Below are 21,489 nucleotides of genomic sequence, written 5' to 3'. Positions count from 1 at the left end.
CTCGCAACTTAGGAACACACACATACGCACATTCACGCCCAAGCCGTCGCCGGATGACTTGAGCAAAATCAACCGTAATCGCGCTATGAACTAGCAATGAGTGTCGGTCAACACGAGCCCCATTCACTACCCCATCCCAGACCATTCACCCCTAACCGGCACGATTCCGTTGGCCGGATTTCGACCGGCCCCGGCACCACGCGTCGTATGGCCAGCAGCCGGGTCGTCCACTCCGCCCGCAACGACACCGCACTCCGCCAACGCGCCGGCCTGGCGCGAGCTGTGAGCCTGCAGCACCGGCCCAACTCAGACCCGGCATAGCTCAGCATCAGCTCAGCTCAGCACCAGCCCAGCTCAGCACAGACTCCCGGCGCTCTGATCTGGCCGTGATGAGCTCCTCAGCCGCTGCCGCTGCCCCGCGGTCGGCGCCCGCTCCGGGTCCACTGCCGCCGAGTGACACTCGTCCCAAAGCCGGTCTCCACAGCCGGACGCGTCGGAGCGGAGGGGTACCGCCGACGCGGCCCCGGAGCGGCGACTCACCGTCAGACCCGCCGGCAGGCAGCACGCTGCCCCGCCGTCTGACCTCGACACAGTGACGCAGTCGGTGACTAAGCCAGGTCTGCTGCAGAGCACGCCGCCGCCGGTCGAGCCGGCGGCAGGGCGACTCCCTCCAGGCCGACTGGAGGGCGTCCTGGGTGGCTACTTCCAGGCCTGCTGGAGGGCGCCCGCGGGCGGTCCGGGTGACCACTTCCAGGCCTGCTGGAGGGCGCCCGCGGGCGGTCCGGGTGACTCCTTCCAGGACTGCTGGAGGGCGCCCGCGGGCGGTCCGGGTGACTACTTCCAGGCCTGCTGGAGGGCGCCCGCGGGCGGTCCGGATGACTACTTCCAGGCCTGCTGGAGGGCGCCCGCGGGCGGTCCGGGTGACTCCTTCCAGGCCTGCTGGAGGGCGCCCGCGGGCGGTCCGGGTGACTACTTCCAGGCCTGCTGGAGGGCGCGGCGCTGCGACAGGCGCCGGGATATCGCCGAGGCGGCCACCAGGCCGGCCAGCACCAGCACGATGAACGTCGAGTCGAAGTCGTCCTTCAGCTGGTCGAACATGTTTGAAGGGAATACCCGCGTGTGGTACAGGTCTGCCGGAGCGCGGGACGGGTGGAGGGGGGCAGCGTCAGCTCGGTGACGGGACCGGCGCGCGGCCGCCAGTGGAGGCCGGCAGTGACGTCACGAGAGCGCGAGCACGGCACGCATGCCCATCGCCGCCCACGTCCCGCGGGCCGCTTGCCATGGGTTTGTAAATGAAATGTTAGCGTTTCGTTGCAAACATGAGCCTTTTGGTATGTTCACCTCTCGACTTAGCTTGAATAATACCATCAGCCTGCACACCAGAACCAGCCCACATCACACGCACGCACGCACACCCACACCCCCACACAAAACCAATTTGAAAAACACTGTTTGCAAACGCCGCGACTCAATCCAACGTAAGCCGAAGCGACAGCTACGACTGAGCACGGCGCTGCGCCGCTGCCGCCTCCTGCCACTCACCGAGTCCGTACACGAACACGAGGCAGGTGGACTCGAGGCCCGAGGGTGATGTGACAACGCCGCGCACGCCCAGCAGCGTCTGGTTATAGTTGACCACGGCTACGGTGGGCAGCGGCAGCTCGGGCGTGTACGGCGGCAGGCCCTCATCCATGGCCGACCGACCGGGTGCCAGCGGCCGGCGCGGGTCGAGCAGCGCCCGGTTCAGCGCCACCACACCGCCGGAGGGCAGCACGACTGCCGGACCGGCGGAGGAGCGTCACGGGGGGGGGGGGGGCCCGCGACGGGGCGGACCGGCGGAGAGGCCGTCCCTCCGGAGGGGGAAAGCCAGGGAGCAGGGTGTGGTAAGGGGGCCGAAGCCAGGAGACCGTCTCCCGGAAGAGGGAGGGAAGTGGAAGCGGGGCGTGGCGCGGGGCCGAAGCCAGGACAGACCGCCCCCGGGAGAGGGGGGAAGCCAGGGAGTGAGGCGTGGTAAGGGGGCCGAAGCCAGGACAGACCGCCGCCGGGAGAGGGGGGAAGCCAGGGAGCGAGGCGTGGTAAGGGGGCCGAAGCCAGGAGACCGTCCCCGGGGACAGGGGGAAGCCAGGCGGTGGGGCGTGGTGCGGGCGCCGAAGCCAGGGGAAACCCCGGGAGTGGGGAGGGAAGTCCGGGAGCACGGCTCGATGCGAGGGCCGCCGTCCCAGTAAAGACAAGACCTGGGGCGGCGAGGTGCGGAAGGCCTGTGGAAGGGCGCCGCGCCGACCGGTGGCCGTCAGAGAGCGGCTCGTCACTAGCGATGCCGCCCCCCTGACCAGACTCGGTCCAGAGGGCCGCACAGGCAGACGCGGACCGGCGGAGACGGAAAGACAACGGGCCGTGCACGGTAATACGCGGCGAAACCACAGCGACAGAACCATCCTCAGAGGGAGCCAAACTGACCAGAGATGTTCGTGGGGAGGGTGTTATTGGTGTAGTGCAAGTGGAGTCGTGAGCGGCGAGAGCACGACAGTCACCGACCGGAGTTAGGACTGTAATTCGGTCCTTGGATCACACAGGACCACAGCAGGCTATCGCGATTGAAAGGAACAGAGGGCATGACGTCACGATTATTACGTTACGAGATGACCCAGTTAACGCAAACAAAAACACCACGCAAGAATATATACAGATCACACATGCTTAAGTGAAGATATCAGGTGACGTAAGGTCGGGAATGGAGTACGGCATCTGGCATCAGATTTAAACAGGTGACCTTTTCCAGCTGCCACTGGAAACGTCAGCACAGGACAATGCTATCCGATATGCAACGATAGTTATTTGCAAGCAGACAAAACGCAACGATGAGAAACACGAGGACAAGGTAGAAAAAGCGCCTATGCTTCTCACAAAAATTGCACATGGGAAAGGACGGGTTCCATAGTGAATACACCACTTTCAATGCGGCGAATCTCCTCCCACTCATCTGATTAAGAACAAGGGCGATAGCCCCGAGGCGGGCAGAAGTCCGCAGCAGCAGCCAACTCACACAAGACGAACTTGGTGGTGATGCCCTTCTCGGTGATGGTCTCGCGCATCGCCTCGATCTGCGTGGGGAAGATGAAGCTCTGCTTCTCCACCATGGGCTGCGGCGGCGCCTCCAGCGACGAGAACGCTGCGGCAGGCGCGGCGAACGGTCCAGCGGCGTCACACCCCCGGCGGCGATCGCGCGGACCCAGCGGCGTTACACTCCCGCGGAGATCGCGCGGGTGTGATCGGGCAGACGGCCAGGCCGCGCCCCACGCCTTCGTAGTTCGGCGTGCCTGCGATTCGACCCCTGACCGCAGCCTCGTGGGTGCGAGTGTTGGGCAACACAGCCGCGTCGCAGTCCTCTCCGCGAGTTTGTGTCGCGATGGCTTGAACTCGTTACCACACGGGGATAAGGCGGAGAAAAGGCGGGCTCGATGGGCTTGGGTGCAGTGGAAGCCTCCCAGTCCCACCATCCGGGCGAACGACCAACATCAGGCCACACCCAGCGTCAACGCCCACCCCCGGGCGCTACACAGCCTCCAGTGCCGCAGTGCTCCCAGCCTTCACCACAAACCCCTCGCCTTGCAAACACGCGGTGAGCTAACACGACCCGCGCACAGCCCTCACTGACCCCCAGCGTGGCCTCCCCTGCTCCACCCGCCCCCTGCCGCTAACCTGAGGCGTTCGCCTGCACGGTGCCCTCGAACAGCTCCAGGCTGGTGAGCTCGGTGCGCCGGGCGCGCTCGTTGTATACCGAGTACACCAGCCAGTTCTTCGAGTGGACCGCGTGGCACGGACAGCGCACGCGCCGCTGCACGTGGCTGTACACCAGGTGGCCGCTGACGGCGTCCACCAGGTACAGGCTGGTCGAGTCTGGCGGCGGCGGACGGCGCGCACGTGACAGAGGTGGCGCCACTGCAGGGTGCGGGGTCACCCGGCGTTGGAGCCAGCCGTGTCGCTTGGTACAACACCGCGGCCTGCCGTCCTTACACTGGCTCTCCGTCCCAGCGATGGGCCGTCCGGACTATTCGTCCAAGGCACGCACAAGTCGCTAGACTAACGTGGGTCGGGCAGACGTCATTTCAATACGCGTGTTATGATATCTAGCGTGTTGACCTTTTGACGAAGCAGCCAGAGCTCGGGGCACTGACGTTTGTGGACACAGGCTGCGGGTGCTGACGTATGCGGACACAGGCTGCGGTACTGACGTCTGTGGACACAGACTGTGGTACTGGCGCTGTGGGCACCAGCCGTGGTACTGACGTCTGTGGACACAGGCTGCGGTACTGACGTCTGTGGACACAGGCTGCGGTACTGACGTCTGTGGACACTGGCTGCGGTATTGACGTCTGTGGACACAGGCTGCGGTACTGATGTCTATGGACACTGGCTGTGGTACTGGCGTTTGTGGACACATGCTGTGTAGACGTCTGTGGACACAGGCAGCAGCCGGAGTGGAGGCATAAACGTTTGTGGCACCTGACGGAAACAGGTGTGGTACTGACGTCTGTAGACACAGGTGTGGTACTGACGTCTGTGGACCATGCTCTGGTCTGTGGACACAGGCTGCGGTACTGACATCTGTGGACATTGGCTGCGGTACTGACGTCTGTGGACACAGACCGCGGCAATGACGTCTGTGGACACAGACTGTGGTACTGATGTATGTGAACACAGCCTGCGGTACTGACGTTTGTGGACGGGGTCGTCGGCGTCGGTGATCACCATCAGCAGGTTGGGGTTGGCGTACTTATACAGCACGCTCCTGTCGGCCAGCACGCGACCCTGGCTGTGCACGCGCTCGTAAGGCGACTTGGCCAGCACGCGCCGGATCGTCTGACCCTGCGACGACAGGTCCAGCCGCCACGTGGGCACCGTCCGCAGGTCCTGCCGCCAGGGGCGCGCGTCAGGCCGGCCGGCTGCCTTTTGATCTGACTGTTGGATGCAGCGCCAACAGATACGTAACAGCCTGCATGCATGCGCATAGTCCCAACGGTCACAGGAGCCGAACAGTTTAGTGTTACAAATTGTTGTTCGGCGACATGTCACCAAATAATGCATAGTGCGTAACAAATGTGCTATTATCAATACTCAACTCGGGGTAGATGGCCGTGTCAAACACTAACATGTAAAAAGTCACAAAACCCACACAGAGCCCACGAGCGACCATTCACTGCAGTCGACTTAACGGGTCCCCACGTGGATTCGCTTGCGATTTGGGCCGTAACGTCAGCACGCTCGAAATCCCACCTCCGTGACGACGTAGCCCTGCATGATGCCGGTGGCGATATCTGCCGTGTAGAAGAACAACTTCTGGTGCAGTGACTTGACGAGAGCGGCAGCACTGTCGGGCCAGACGTGTACCGCGCCGGCGGTGTCGAACATGACCAGAGGCTGTGGCAAGGTTTTCTAACGAGCTAGAACCGTCCGGTCCGAAAAAGTGGCAAAATAGAGCTTGCTTGAGAAAAGAGGTAGTTTGGAAGCAAAGCCTGCATGACGTCAAGTATACCATATTTGATGACGTCAGTGGCACGGAGCCCTGTCAGTTAGCCAGCTGACTGTTACACAACCCATTAGTTTGAATAGTGGGCATGTCTTGGTGGCGTGTGGCTGGCGGTTCCCCGTTGGACTGAGAAGAAATTATCCGTCATTTCGCTATTCGCACACATTTCTGGAATGAGCAGTGAGTCATGGAACAGTTAAGCCTCATCAGAATTTACGATTTTTGCATGTATGATGATATAACACGTAATTATATGCCATGCGGCGTTTGTGGCGTATTGCATTCCATGACCAGGCATGTCGTTAGATAGCCATAGGCTTGTCTGTGCCGTTTGTGCCTGGTGGCAGAGTTGAACAGCTCAGCTTGCATAATTTACTTTGCCTATAGGTATGGTTATATGAACATTTGCAATCTTGATTTGTAATAGCTCTCGCTCTTCTTATCAGTGATGTGAGTGCAGTAAGGTAAGTACAGTAAAAGCCTATGATATTGGCTTTATGATGCTGCTGTCAAGTGTTTCTTTATATCAGGGTTTGTACACATATGCATAATAAAATGTTCACAGACTGATCATTTTAAATGCTACCAATTGTTCAAGACAGACTGCTCACGAGATCTCTCGTACAAGGCGTAGTCATGGCAACTGGCCACAACCCACTGGTATAAGGCGCCAATCAACTGCGACACGCGATGCGCTACAAACGCCGCATGACGTTTTACCCCTAGTTATGTACAACCCACGGAAGAATATCAAATTGTGATGAGGTCGAACTATTCCGAGATTCAATCTCCCTTCCAGAATTGTGTTAGCTTGAAAAAACCGTGGACCACTCATTCAGAGTCCAACCGGGAAGCGCCAGCCGCACGCCCCCAAAACATACTCACCATTCAAACTAGTGGGTTGTGTAGCAGTCAGCTGGCTAATTGGGAGGCTTCCGTGCCACTGACGTCATCAAATATGGTATACTTGACGTCATGCAGGCTTTGCTGCCAAACTACCTGTATTCTCACGCAAGTTCGATGTTGCCACTTTTTGATAGTGTTAACCGATACGGATGACACCCCCCTGATCTGGCTGTGGGCACGGCGACAGCAGCTACGTCAGCTGACACAGACCGGCACCAGACCGCCAGACCAGACCGCGCCGCGGCGGCAGATCAGCCAGCCACACACGGCCGGGTACGTCCGTCCCCATAGCTCAGTTGGTTAGAGCGCCTGTCTTCCCGTGCATCCGTGCGTGGCGAGGTGGGCTCGAGTCGCTTCAGGCGCTCGCTATGTCACTACCTGGGATGACCTGCGGCCGGGGACAGCGGCCGCGTCATAGGTCAGGTGACGTACGAGGGAAGGCGGACTGCGCCGAGCGTTGCCGCACGTTAAACTTTAGTCATCACATTCAGTCGTTGACCTGGAGTTTCACCAGCGGATGGTAGAGGCTCACACAGCAAGCACAGCAGAGCGTGAACTCCGATCCCAGAAATCCACCCATTCAAATATTCGGACTACATCTTAAAAATGTGGTGTCAAGTGACAACTGGAACGAAGGTCCAAGCAGGAATGCGCGGACGCAAAGATGCGTAATTTTTGTCTTAATCGGAGAACGAATCTGCCGACGACTTCCGTGGCAGCACGGCGTCGAATGCGCGTACGACATCCTAAGAAGGGTACATCTGGCAGATTGAGACAATCGTCCAACAGACAAATCGGACAGAGAACACAACATCGTTCGCTTCACAGATATGCCCACCACGTGCACTGATGCAGGCCGACGTGCCGAACAGCGTGCCAACTGAACCGACCGATCGCGCTGAACCGACCGATCACTAAACCGGCTGATCACTAAGCCGACCGGTCACTTAACCGACCGATCACTACACCGACCGATCACTAAACGGACCGATCACTAAACAAACTGATCACTACACCGACCAATCACTAAACCGACCGATCACTAGACCGACTGATCACTAAACCGACTGATCACTAAACCAACCGATCACTTAACCAACTGACCACTAAACCGACTGATCACTCGAGCTCACAAACGCACGGGGCGGCCAGGGTCACGCCTCAACAGATACAGTCGGCTCCCAGGTCAGCGTGACAGGCCCGCCACAGTTGGACCACAGCACGTGGATCACCCGGAGGTGCGACGTGACGCATCGCCTCTGATCCGTCGACAGGCGCTGCAAGGCCGGGAATGCGGAGGCCACCTCAGCTTTCGCCTGGGAACTGCGCCATCGGCTGCCAGGCGCGTGCTGGACTCTATCCGCTACACCCACTGCTGTGTGGTCCGCTGGAACGGTGCTGCCATCGACCGGAGTGACGTCCGAGCCAGCCGTCTGCTCCAGGCCGGCCATCGCCAGAGCCTGCGGCCACTGACGGCTGGCCCCGGACTATGAACTGCTCATTCTGGGTCTTGCTACGTCTATGGGCTGGGCCCACTCACACCCGAGCCTCAGTCCGGCGCTTGTGCAGGGTTGCGGCTACCTTACGACGGTTACAGCCATCGGCGGCGGCCCCAAACGCCCCACGGGGTGTCCAGTCCAACTGTCGACGGGTCCATTAACGGGGAAGGGGGTAGCGGCGGGTGAGCGAGCGACGTCACGTACGTGCACCAGCTGGTCTGTGGCCAGCAAGCCGTACCGCTGCAAGGCGAGCGCTGTCTCAGAACTGCGGTCGGGCGCGCCGGCCGACCGAGTCGCGTCACCGGCCGCAGAGCCGGTCGCACTGGCCGCATTCTGCATATGTGGGGCACGTCTTTATAGTTGACATAATGTAAGAACAGGGATACGCCGCGCTACCACTACACAGCGGAATGATTACAAACAGGGGCGAATCCAGTATTTCGTGAAGGGGGGAGCACGCAGCATTCTTGTGCCCCTAGATATAAGGGCCCCTCCAAAAAAGTGTCATTAAATCTTAAGATAAAAAGTATGTGTACATTACATTCCTAGCCTTTTAGCCACAGTAGCACTAGCTTTTAACCTGGAGCTGCGCAGTGTAACATGGGCTCCAATACTTACATTCCTTATTATATGCATATATGTACATGTATATACATATATACATGTTATATATATATATATATATATATATATATATATATATATGTATACGTGTAAGAGTAAATACGGGACAGCACACAAACAATATTCACTTTAGGGTGGCATGACTAGCAGTGCTCGTCTCATTTTTATTCTAGCTGACCGCTCCAGCAAACCCTAGAGTTCCATTGGGCGTAAAAGTTCGCCATGTATGCGCCAAAGGATTGAGAATGAAATGGAAAAAGTGGGGTTAAATACCAAACCTCAAGGAACTTAAGTACAGGGAGAGTTCAGGTGGGAAATGTACGGGAAACGTAAGATTTCAGACCTGTTCATTGGACACCTCAGGTGCGCACGTATACAGAAGGTGTGCACATCGTTACGAGGAAAACATGGCAGGTAAACACGTTAAGTATACGTAATGTCGAATTAAGTATTTGCACCGCGTGCGTAGTTTAATAGATACAGCTTTGCGCAAGAAACATTAGCTGTAATGAAGACATCTTTACGGCAGGAGACAAATATTCCTATATTTAAGTTATTGCGCGCAATTGTCAACTTTGTTCCAGGCAAGTGAGCATGCATCATCTTGGGACGTCACATGAGCAGCGTTTTTTATGTGAAGTACATCTAAAAGTGATGCTTCAGTCATTGCCTTGAACGACTTGACCTAATTGCTGGTGCTGGCCATCTATCACTCCAAATTTAACCGTCCGTGTTTCAATCAGCTTTCCGCACGTGCTGGATGTGTTGTGTTTCTTTAATGCCATATTGAAGAATATTCACCCTCCTTCAACGACAATCACTACCGATCACGAAACATTTTTTATGTTAGCTTGCTATTGCTGAAAACCCATCCCAGTCACCACAATGCTGGTGTATGATGCTGGAAACGATTATTACCTCGAATTTATTTCCTATTTTGGAAAATGCAGGCAAACCCTACCAGGTTCAACTTTGACACTCAGCGACTAATGCTCGGCGCGGCACCTCCAGCCGGCTTCATTGTGTCGTGGAGCGGACATGGATTTGTTGCTAAGCTAGCAATCCGGCTGGCCAGCCTCACGCGCGTGGTCTTCGTAATGGTGCCGACTGTATGCGCGCGGACGGCGCTGGGCGCGGCAACGCTGCCGGCCAATAAGGGCGATTATTCATACCCTGGCGGCCGCACTAGAAACTAGTTTGGAAGCGTTGGTCTTTGGGCATTTTATACCTTGGACAATATGTTCTTTGTACATTCTGTACTTTGGACATTTTGGACGTCGGGCATTATGATACGGACCCCGTCCACTCTGCACCATGTTGGAAGTTACTTCTCATTTTGGACAGTGTGCGCTTTGGACATGATGAACTTTGGGCATTCTGTACCTTGATCATTCTGTACTTTGAACATTCTGTACCTCTGGGCATTCTATACCTTGGACAATATGATAAGGACCCGGAAGCTTCTCACTGTTTTGCCGTTGGTTGAGACCGGGCCAAACATGATCAGGTCATCAGCCTTTGCCGTGTCGACCAAGAACCTATCTTTCATATCAAATCGTTCGCAGATGGCAGATGGCAGCAATACGTGTTGGATTTGTCTTTTGCCGCCAACCATCAGATGACACGGCCTGTGCTAACCACGTGGTGATCGTGCGTGAGTGCATTGTGGACCGAATGACTACATTTGTTTCAATGTACTTGTCACTAGCCGTATGAGCCGGCAGGAGCCAGTTGTCCTGCCGAGCCGCCACATGAGAGCAAATGATCTGTAACGGCCAGCGTTAAGCACTGTTTCAACACAGCCGTCGTGAGGGAAGAAGCGTGGACATTGTATTGAGCGATGCCATGTTACATCACGTCACGTTCGACACCGTATGCGGGGTGTCAGTGTGGCTGCCGACGGAGGAGGTGAGCACCCGGGCCGGGGCGGGGCAGATGCCGTGTCCCTCCGCCTCCTGCTCGCAAGCCGACTGCACCTGGTGGCACCACCGACTCCGGGTTAGCGGGAGCGGGCGGCCACTGTTGCAATAGTGCGCCCCGAAACACTATATATTATCATCGATAGTGTCAGGGCGGGCGTAGGGGGTGACGAGCAGAACTGGCTCCAAACTGGCCCCGATTCTACTTATGTTCTGGGGTTTCATGGCTGACATCATTATGGTGAACATGAACACTGTAAAAATGGAAAATGGATGTAGCAATGCCTTGCACGGTCAATACAACGCAAGCTATGCTGCTTCGCAAGATGACACGTGATTTTTGTCTGGACACTGCGGAACAGCACAACACAGCACGGCAACTACTGTTAGTTGGGGACAGAAGACGAGGAGACCTCGGTCCGCACACTTAAAAGTAACTACAAAATGGTGATGAACTCTCGTCACTCACGGCCGGGCACGCGATTTCGCGAGTGCCCAATTCGAGCGCGAGGACACGTGAGGGGACGAGCACGGTCGTTACGAACAATACGTTTTGTGAGAGGAAAAGAAGGACATCTCAACCGCTTCTGGCGGCTGAGGACTACGCGTGACCTAGGGTCACCCCGCCCCTGACCAGGGGCTCGCCCGGGCAGGGTCCCGGACCCTGGGTCCCTGGGGTTGCCCGCCCCTCACTGACCTCAGTGCACGGCCGTCTTGCAGACGGTTCTCGCTGCGCACGAGTCGTAGCAGCACTTCATGCTGCCATTGCAGTCACCGTCCGTGGTGCAATCCTGCGGCCCGCCGAAGCTGCCTCCAGCTGGGCAGGGCCGCACCGGCGGACACCGGCCCGGCTTGTTGATGTCACAACAGTACAGCTCCTTTTGGCCAGGGCGTGGCCCCGGCCGCTTGCAGAAGTAGAAACAGCCCGATGTGGCGGCGACGCACGCCGCCAGGAGAATGGTCATTTGCAGACGCATGGCTGGAACGCTGGGCCGGACACGGTCGGTTGTCTGTGCGCTGGCTGTGGCTCGCCGATGGGCTTGTGATGCGGCCGACGGCGGCCGCCGCGCCTTTATACCGGCGCGGCCAGCGCCCGCGGCGACGCTCTGTCGTGCTTTTCCAGCTCGGTAGCTCGTGGAGAACGCAGAAGGCACCCGATCGGCCGCTGCGCAGACCGCCCGGTGAGCGGGTGACGCTAGCCATTCCAACTCGATTCGCGTTCACCGAAGGCTGACCGGTTGCATGGGACCGACCACGCGCCGGTGGGTTGCTGCGGGGCGCGCTCTCAGTGACACGGAGCTGGCCGGATCGCACGCTGAGCGGGGCGATCGGTGTGTGGGTCACGAACATGCTCGTCACCACGTTTGTGTTCTGGGGCGTAGTTTCGCGAAATGCGTTTCAGTGGAGGGGCTGAAGAGAAAAATGACAAAACCTTCCCAGAAATAGGCCAAAATGGGTTTCTTCCCGGATTTGACTCGCGTTCTTCTCAAAGTTGGGGGACTGAAGTCCAAATCGGGAGGGGGGAAGGGGGCTGCTTCTTCCACTGACAGATGTGACGCGACTGAAGTGAAGCGTCTGGTGAACAGTGACAGGTAGCGCAATCCCAGCAGACTGTCGCGCCTCCCAACGAAATCGCGATGCGGTGTGTGCCAGGAGCGGGCGCTACAACAACGTAATTACGTGACGTGATGATGTAGAGGACCCATTCTGATATTTGGAGGGTCCATTACTGACTGTGAAGGCCCCACTCTTGCCTATAGAAGATCATTCTGGCTTGTAAGAGCTCACTTTATAGACTTGGGGCCCACTTAGACATTTCTGAGTTCGTTCCCCCAACTTAAACACCGTCTCCGCGCCCTTGCGCGCGCGCGACGTTGACGTGCGGCCTCAAAGCGACTCTGGACTCTAATCAATGATCACACAAGGAGGCGTTTTTTTGGAAAAATATCGCAGTAAAATTATTTTTTCTCGTTACTCAGTATATGAAATGTTATACATGGCTTATGCTGAAGAAAGTGGCATTATCACAGAGTGGTTTTGAGATGCTCTTGAGCCTGTTGCGTTTATTTAGTTGCCGCAAAGTCGTTCTTTGAAGCTGTGTGACATAGGAGACAAGTTCTCCCAAAAAATCACCAAAGCTCTCCGGTTCCTTTTTCACGATAACCTTGTCCGCCAATTTTTTTGTGCAGTGAAGTCCATCATTTGTCTTGCATTGTCGACGTTCTCCCCCAACGACCGCATACAGCCCGTATGTGACCGTAGGTGAGCCGCAGCGTAACTTGTCGGGACTAGGTCCGCTGGCTTATCGCCTAGTTCGCAGTGCTGTTCTTCCTAGGAACTAAAACTATCAGGCTTTGCGCTACACGTCCGTGAAGATGTGCACACTATTTCGCGTGACTACGTCAAGGTCATTCAGACATACATGACACAAGGCAACATCATCCAAATCTCGCTACCCCACGAGCCAGGCGGCGTCCAAGACCAGGAAGAGCAACATCGCCCACCCGTTCAGGTCTGACGTTTGTGAGCAGGATTTCCACAAGAGCCCGACGTTAATTAGCTCTTAAACAACGCTGAGCAAGCTGTACAAGCTTTAATCACGAATAATATTTTGGTTGTTTTTTTGTTTGGATTAGAGCCCTTCCGACCAGAAATGATCATTTCATGACTATTGGATGAACGAAAATGGTTTACGGTGCGGCAGACGTGTGTGCGTCTGGAGGGGGGGGGGGGGGGCAACCGCCGAGCTTTAACCCGCGCATGTGCGCTGGGTACCCGGTTGGGGTCCCCCTCCTACGGGGCTCTCGACCCACCTGTGGCTGACGCATGCAGCCTGCCCCGAGCGAGCGAGGTGTCGCGAGAACGCAGGATGAAGCAAGATGGAGGATAACAGGGTCGGATGAATTACGTTTTGCGCTGCCTCATGTCGACAAGTTGTACACAGCTTCTGCACTTGCTAGTCACTGTGGAAATAGCACTTGTAATCGAAAAAGTTGAGAGGAAACTCATAACCGAGTATTTAAGTACAATTAAACATCTCAAACACGCGAATAGATCTGCAAGAACACCACAAAAAGCCGAAACGCGGGCAAATGGCGGCGTTTGGTTCAGTGAACACTTCCCGCACCGTGCTGCCATCTCTCGAATTTTTTGAAGCACTGGGCAAGATATCTGTGAGGCTAGCGATTTAGTCCACGATTTATTCGGCGACAAGCTCCGATTTCTCTTTAACATAAGTCTGTAGGTCAGATATGGCACGAGAAGGCCGAAAATGACATTCATTTTGCAGTATCATGTGACCTCAATGTTCAAGAGCTAACTCAAAAGACGGCCAACTTCTCATCGCCATAACATTACCGACCGATTTTGAATTTGTCAGCACCAAAATATTCCAAATCGCAAGAACCACCGTCCATGAAGAAGTCCTGACCCCTCAAGGTCATTCTTCAAGGTCAAACGCGCGCTCAAAGGACGTAGAGCTCTACATCACAAAAATTACCGGTTGATTTCCAACTTACCTGCACCAAAATATTAACAACAGAAAGTATTAGCGTCCGTCAAAAAGACCTGACCTCTCAATGTCATTCTTAAGGGTCAAATCAGGCTCAATGGAAAGGGGAACTCCTCATCATCATAAACTTACTGGCCGATTTGAAATGTCCGAGCAGTAAAATATTCACAAGAGTAACAACAAGCGCTCGACAAAAAAAACCTTACTAATCAGGGTTGGTAATTTCGAATCAAATGTGGGCTTCAAGGTCAAACGCAGGCTCAAGGTAAGGAGCCTTGTATGACCCAAAATACGCCGGCCGGTTTAAAACTGTCCAGCACCGGAACATTTATCATAGAAAGAACTAGCGTACGGCAAAAAGTCCTGTCATCTCAATGTTATCCATCAAGGTCACACTCAGGCTCAAAGCGCAGGGACTCCATATCACCAAAAAAACTACCGGCCCATTTAAGCTTCTCGGGCATCAGGATATTCACCAGCGCTTCCAACGCCTCAGTCTCATGACTCATGCTCACGACTCAGTCTCATCACGCAGGCTCATGACTTCTCCAAATTACCCTTCAAGGTCAAATGTGGACTAAGATGATAGGCAACTCGATGTCACCAAAAACACCAGCCGACTTTTAGCTTCCAAGCACCAGAATATTCAACTCCTCAAGACCTAGCGTCCGTCATTAAGTTTGGATCTCTTGCAGTTGAAATTCAAGGTTAAGCTGCTCCTCGAATTACGGAAGCTTTGGCGATTTGTCCAGCGATTTACTGAGCGACGAGTCCTCAGTTCTCTGTAAACACGCCTCAAGGTCAATTATGACACAACTTGACCTTTATTTTGCTAAAGCATGTGACCGCTTAAGGTCAAAAGCTAGGTTAATTCGATGGCTAACTTTATGTAACCAAAATATACCGACATATTTTAATCTTACCAGCATCAGAATGTTCACCAAAGAAGAAACTAGCGTGCGCTTAAAAGTTCTAGCCTCTCAAGGTCACCATTCAAGGTCAATTGCAAGCACAAAGTACATATCAAAAAAAATATTGGCCGATTTTAAACTTGTCGGCACCAGAATATTCATCATATAAGAAAAAGCGTCCGTCAAAAAGCCTTGATCTCTCAAGGTCATCCCTCAAGTTCAGCCTCAGGCACAAAATGACAGAGAACTTCGCATCCAAAATATCCAGCCGACTTTATATTTCCCCGTGTTGGAGATCCAATCAAATTGAGCCTGCGTTTGATCTTAAAAGGTGGCCTTGAGAGGTCAGGATATTTTTATTGACGCTAGTTGTTGCGCCTATGAAAATTGGATGTTCGCAAATTTAAGATTTTTTCAGTAATTTTTGAATGATATTGAGTTTCCCGTCCTGTCATCTACCTTGTGACCTAGAAGGTCACGTCATATTACTAGAAAAGGTAATTTTTGACGCGCTCGTGCCATAATTAACTTTGACACTTTTTCAGAGAAATCAGAACTCGCTGCCAAATAAATTGCTGAATAAAGACCGGTTTCACGGGCGTACAAAAAAGCGACAATTTCGCACGACTAGTTGTCAGTACTTCAGCGCCACACGAACGTTCGAGGAGCATATTTACTAAATAAACAGATTGTGTTGCCAAGAACAGTCTTTACAGACCTCCACCACCAACACCCTACCTCCACTCTATTCAACAATAATGACACCCCTTATTTCCTTCCAGGCAAGGTGCCCCTTGAGTAGAACACCAAGGGCACCTCACCGGTTCCGGTCAAGAGCTGAAGGGCTACTTCGTCCCATCGCGAAGCGTCTTCTGGCTGTCATTCTAGCGACACGGGGCGGCATTTCCTGGTCGACCCGGAGGCCATTGGGAGGGTATATCATATCACATTGTTCCCCTACCTGACACGGGAGGCCCTCTGATCCGCGCAGTTCGCCCCGGATCAGCACAGGAACAGCCATAGACGCAACAACATCCCTGATCGCCAAAGGTGGTCCAATAATTGTCACACAGGCTCCAGTTCCGTGTTTTTCTGTTTTCTTCACAGATATTGATGAATCCCTGAACGTAGATCGTAGATTAAATGGGATCCTAAGCTTGTATTAATGTCCATGTTCGTCTCAAAATGTTCAAGATTCAGTCAGAATTGATTACTGACAAAAATTAGGTGATATAGTTTTGAACATACGCGCTCGCACGCCATAGCAACAACAGCCTGAACGCCTGGCGTTGCAGCCTCTATCGGCCGCGTGGCGTCGGCCTGCGGCTGTAACGCTAAGCGATGGCCCATAAGCAAACGAAAAAGATGACGCATCTTGAGGATCATGGCTGGTGAACTGGGGAAATTGGCATGTATATTTAAATGTGGTGCAAAAGTTCAACCGCAATCTGAAAAGCGGGAGGGCAGAATTCTGCTGGCCCCACGCCTTAAAAGTGGGGGGGGGCATGGCCCCCTGCCCCCACCTCGTTCCTACGTCCATGGCTATAACGTTCCAACCCTACTTTGCATCATCTATCGAATCAGAATAAGATAGGCCATACATTTCAGGTTTGTAACCAAAATTGCAACTTTCAGAAGGAAAACCCCAACTCTCTTTAAAGTTAGTTTTGGTAGATTGGTCATTGCCGTAAATTTCCGTGCTTCGAAAAGTAGCTTTGTCAATGGCCAAAATGTTAAAAAATGCCACGTGGTGATTTACATCATGAGGTTTCGGTTTTGAAAGTAAGTATACACAAATTTTAAAAGATAGTCAAAAGTGGCATTAGATCATTGCCAGCTGAGTGGTGTATAGTTGCGTAATATTAAAATGAACCTACTGGAGTTATGAACGCTCAAAGTGCCCCATGTTGGTTGACCTACAAGAATGCCTGAGGCTATAACTCCTCAATCGTTGCTCTAATCTTTCTAAAAATGGTACATATAAATCCGGGGTTGGGAGATAACCCCACACTGAGATTTTTTGCGAAATCAAAGGTGAGGTTTTATTTTGGCTCCTTCACCGCTTAATTTGTCGTGGAATTGATCACCTATATACCAATATATCTCTATGCGGTGCGAAATGGCAGTTTCATGTCTGCTTGTGATAGTCATTTCTTGGCAGCAAAATAACTCTCTTTTTGATTGGCAAACAAATAATGAGCATACCATACCTGGCCTTTTAATATCGGGGACACCAACTTAGGTAACCAGAATCTGAGTAGACTGTGAATGAGATTCAGAAAGCTCGATTGCAAGATGACGAACACACGCCACGGTTGTTATTTGTGTCACTGTAGTTCTGATGAAAACTCTGTTGCTGCTCTCCAGTGACCTTGAGGCAAGTTAGCCGGAAATGCAATTAAATGGAATGTTTCCGATCTGAATATTTTGAAGCAAGCATGGGATATGATGAGATAAACTCACTTATAACTATTAGTATACTTCTAAGTGGGAAAGGCCACTCTAGACATCACAGTTTCTCTATCTAGTAAATAATGTCCTCAATTCGTCATTGTTTGATTGCGTCATCGTATAATGCACGACATTGGTTGAGAGCCAGTAAACGGCTGTCATGTCTGGAAATCGTCTCACGAACGCCATATATGAACGACTGAATAATTTCATTTTGATTGGCCTTGATCGCCGCATGGCCAATGGAATGATAGGACTTGGCTGACGTAATCACGGTGTCAAATATGTCTGGGTGGCCTTGAAATAGTAGCCACTAAATAGTCTGTGCATTTTTACGGGCGTACAGCTAAGAAACTAGAGGGTTTTAGGCCTTCCGAAGGACATGGCCGTGAACCTTGAAATTTCCGAAGGACATGGCCGTGAAGCTTCCGTGAAACCGAGCAGGTGCCGGCCACTGAAGACGACACCAGTCGGTGGGCGCCGTGCGAGCTCGAACGACCGCCTTGAAGTGATGGCTCTGAACGGTTTCCGAAAATAATTTGTACAGTTCAGAGATGAGATTTGGCTTATCTTTTTCACAGCTTTGAGGTTGTCCTCTTGACAGATTAACAAGAACATTTACACGGAAAGTAAAAATTTTACTTTTGCTCATATAGTTCCACCACCTGATTCCAGCACCACTTCGCGGTGCTGTAAAGGCCAATCTGTTATCATCAATCTAAAAATCGCACAGGTAAAATATACGCCCGGACTTTCTCTTAACTGTAAGATGTTATGTCTTGGAATGCTTAAGGGCATTTGGTTCAAAGTGTTATTATTATTTTCGTGCACCCGTTGGTCACGGTCCACCGTCGCCGAGCCGAGGCTACGCGGCATGAGAAGACCACAACGCCTGGTCTCGAGGTTTTGTTGCTAAGATTTGCAAGTGCGGATGTTTGAAACTATGGTACACAGACTGCATCATTCATCAATTTTGTCTGAATGTTGAACATATCCAGACAACCATGGCTTAGTCATGTTGATATAAACTGTTGACCCATTTGGCCTACAATCTTCATTCGCGGAGTTCTTAATATTGTATAGGACCCAGATAAGAACTTTTACAAAGCTTCTGAGTTCTATCGAATTATAAAGAGTTCACTAACCCATTATTAAATGGAGAGCGCCGGTGATTTAGCACATACAATCGCCTCAAGCACGATTTCTTCAGTTTGTTGACCATAACATTCAGGCAGGATGGATCTCGCGGTAGCTGCTGGATTCTGTTCCAGTTACAGAAGGTAAAAATAAAAAGATTGAAGAAAAACATGCCGTTATTAAGAAACGAGCCACATCCGGCAATGTCGGAAGGAGGAGGTGTCTCTCAGTGTTAGGATGCCCTTTGTCAAGCCTGTGCCCCCCGCCTCCCCCTCCCTTGCCGAGGCTCTGTCTGTGCACCTGGAGTAAACTCTGCAAAACCGACGTGCTCATCGGTCTTAAGCCCGTCACTCAGGCCACTCGTGCACTAAGACCTATATCCTAGCTACGAGAACCTTTGACACGGTCAGCAAACGTAGTGCAAATATGACTCCCGAAATGAAAATGTTTGATGTTCATGACGCATTGCATTCATTCATCTCTTTTGGTGTGGTTTATCGCGTTTATAAATAGAATGTAGCGGTTGCTAATGTATTTGTCTTCAGACGAAAATTCAGAGTGTTCGAAAATTTGCCAGTGACAAACAAAAGACATCCTATCCACCACTAAGTGGAGATCGGCACGTTTCAAGTTTTCTTCTGAACGTGGGTGAAGTAAACTGGTCACGTTTTTTGGTGCTAATATTCGCCCGTTTTGTTTTATTTATCCGTTAACTCGTCGCGGCGGAATATCGCAGTGAATGCAACTTGTTTCGGTCAAAAGAACTCTGAACATTACTGAATAGTGCGAAAACAATCAGGCAGTACGATAAACTAACCCAGGGTCAAAAAGGCATGCTAGTTGTGCAGTTCAAACATGCTGAACACGGGTGTCGATTTGTATTCTTTTGTGGGGGCCCTGGCCCGCTCAATCTTGTGTTGGGCCTGCCCAATGTTAGCTTGGCCTCCAATGCTCTTGGCTGGAAGGCTACAAAAAAACGTGGATAGAAAATACGATCATAACACAAAGACTTTCTCCTTTGATCTTTCTGCCAAATGGCGTCTCGTATCACTCTCATAACAAGACGTCATGGCTGCTCTCACCACAAGATAAAAATCGTAACGGCTGAGCGGATAAACGATGCAACAGACTACACATACCTAGCGCCATAAGACACACAATGGTTTCTGAGGTTAAAGTGAAAAGCTCTGGAATATGGGGATGATTTCAGTCCTTCGTGGCTAACCTCGTCCCCGTCCCCTACAACCAAAATGCGTGCCGCCTCCCATGACCGCCATAGAAGAGCGTCATCGATGCCTTAAGGTTACCTCTAAAGGGGCACCTTCACGTGTCTATCAGAGAAACGCGTGCGTCCAGTGTCTGCTCCCTGGATCCAACCCCACATGGCTTCTATGCTGCTTAATTTTAAAGACTTATAAATTATACAAAAATAAAAAGCATATATTGCGTTTAATCAAAATAAAGTGGGCTAGATCCGGTAACAAAAGAACAGCGGGGAGGGGGCTAGAATGTCGGGCCGTCGGTTAAGCCCTTCAATAATTGATAAAAATTGACACCCAAGATCAGGAATGTAGGAAAAACTGGAACAGTTGTTATAAACCGTTCAAATTTGTGCAATTTCGAGCTTTCACTTGCAGGTTCTGCGTGTATTTAGGCTCCAAAGGGTTGGCGGGGGGGGGGGGGGAGGGCTCACCGTTGGCTTTGCTTTTGCTAGAGCTGAAGCTTAGGCTTAGACCATCCATATCAATGCTGTCGTCCAAAGGTAAGACTCGATATGTTTATTTTTGGTCACCTTGCGTTTTTCTGTCATTTGATTGATCTTCTCAAGCTCAGCTCCATTGCGGAAACAATTAGTTAAAATTTTCAGTCTTTTAGGTAAAAGGGTGTAAAAAATTCAACTAATAACATAATAACTGAATTCACCTTGAGAAAGGAAATCAGTGGCCAAAAATGAGCACGTGAAATATTGCCTTTGGACAGCAGAATTGCTCGCTTTAATTCGATTACAAAAAGTGCAGATTAGAAACGGAAGTTTTCGCGGTAACTTCGCGTGATTTCGCTGGGATAAAACTTTTACGTCTGATTTGTCGACAGAACTCGTGGTCCGCTTCATACCTGTCGCGCCGATAACTGCACGTGCCAAGTCTAAGGATGTGGAGGCCTGTGGCTTGTGTGAGGTGCCGCTGATCAGACCAACCGGTCCGGTGCAGCAAGCTCGTTCTTTATTTTCGATGGCCATCTTTTCATTTCGAATAATATTTCGCCACATTAGCTGTTGCTCACGAGACTACAATATGTCAGCGAATTTGAACCCGGTCGTTGACTTTTGATCAACGTGTGTCCTACGTCACCGGTCGTTGTACTGTGACTAGGGGCGTAATTTCGCAAGGTGATGGATGATGGATGAATTTCGCAAGGTGTTAAATGGATGGATTTCTGGGAACAGCGCCCACGCTAAGCAGCGTTTGTTGTGTGAGCCCTGGCCCACACCGTCCGATCGCACAATTCCAGGCAGCGGCAGGATTTGGTGGCGAAAGCTTAACGTGCCGCAATGCTCGGCGCGGTCCATTCTGCCCACTGACGTCAACTGACCTTTAATGCGACCGCTGCCACCGGCCGCATGCCACACCTGCCATGGGCAAATAGCGAGCGACCTAAAGCGACTCGAACCCACCCTGCCATCGGTGGATGGATCGGAATACAGGCGCTCTAACCAACTGAGCCACCGGGACAAACATCGGAATCGATGCTAACAAAATACGCAAACAAACTGGTTTCTCCTCGGATTTGGCCTACGTTCTCCTCAAAAATAGAGGGCTAGAAACCAGATTAGAGAACGCTGAAGTCCTCCCCCCCCCCCCCCCCCCCCCCCCCCCACCACCACCAAATACGAAACTATAACTTGACCGCAACTCAGCCAACAAAGCACCGCTGTTAGAACGCCTGGCTCGAGCGCGCCTGGAACGCTGGCCAGCTTCTGCGGCCCCTCCGAGCTCCACTGCAC

The 21,489-nt window shown here is 52.5% G+C and overlaps 1 protein-coding gene and 1 long non-coding RNA gene across 2 annotated transcripts; both read right to left on the bottom strand.

Annotated features, from left to right (window-relative positions):
* Positions 1 to 966: 966 nt before the first annotated feature.
* Positions 967 to 5,409, bottom strand: LOC119095054 (ER membrane protein complex subunit 1). The gene is made up of 6 exons (XM_037217954.1): positions 5,275 to 5,409; positions 4,716 to 4,911; positions 3,700 to 3,897; positions 3,044 to 3,169; positions 1,543 to 1,776; positions 967 to 1,130 (listed from the first exon to the last, which is right to left on the bottom strand). The coding sequence occupies exons 1-6, from the start codon at positions 5,407 to 5,409 to the stop codon at positions 970 to 972; spliced, it is 1,050 nt and encodes a 349-aa protein (XP_037073849.1). The 3' UTR covers positions 967 to 969.
* Positions 5,410 to 10,364: 4,955 nt separating this feature from the next.
* LOC119095401 (uncharacterized) lies at positions 10,365 to 11,523 on the bottom strand. Its single transcript, XR_005093874.1, has 2 exons — positions 11,173 to 11,523; positions 10,365 to 10,532 (listed from the first exon to the last, which is right to left on the bottom strand). It is a non-coding gene; the product is annotated as an uncharacterized LOC119095401 (long non-coding RNA).
* Positions 11,524 to 21,489: the final 9,966 nt, after the last annotated feature.

Source organism: Pollicipes pollicipes, unplaced genomic scaffold (genome assembly GCF_011947565.3).
Source record: "Pollicipes pollicipes isolate AB1234 unplaced genomic scaffold, Ppol_2.1 Scaffold_4219;HRSCAF=4965_pilon_pilon_pilon, whole genome shotgun sequence".
Lineage (NCBI taxonomy): Eukaryota > Metazoa > Arthropoda > Thecostraca > Pollicipedomorpha > Pollicipedidae > Pollicipes > Pollicipes pollicipes.
Note: the sequence above shows the minus strand (reverse complement) of the source record. Positions and strands in the feature narration are given on the sequence as shown.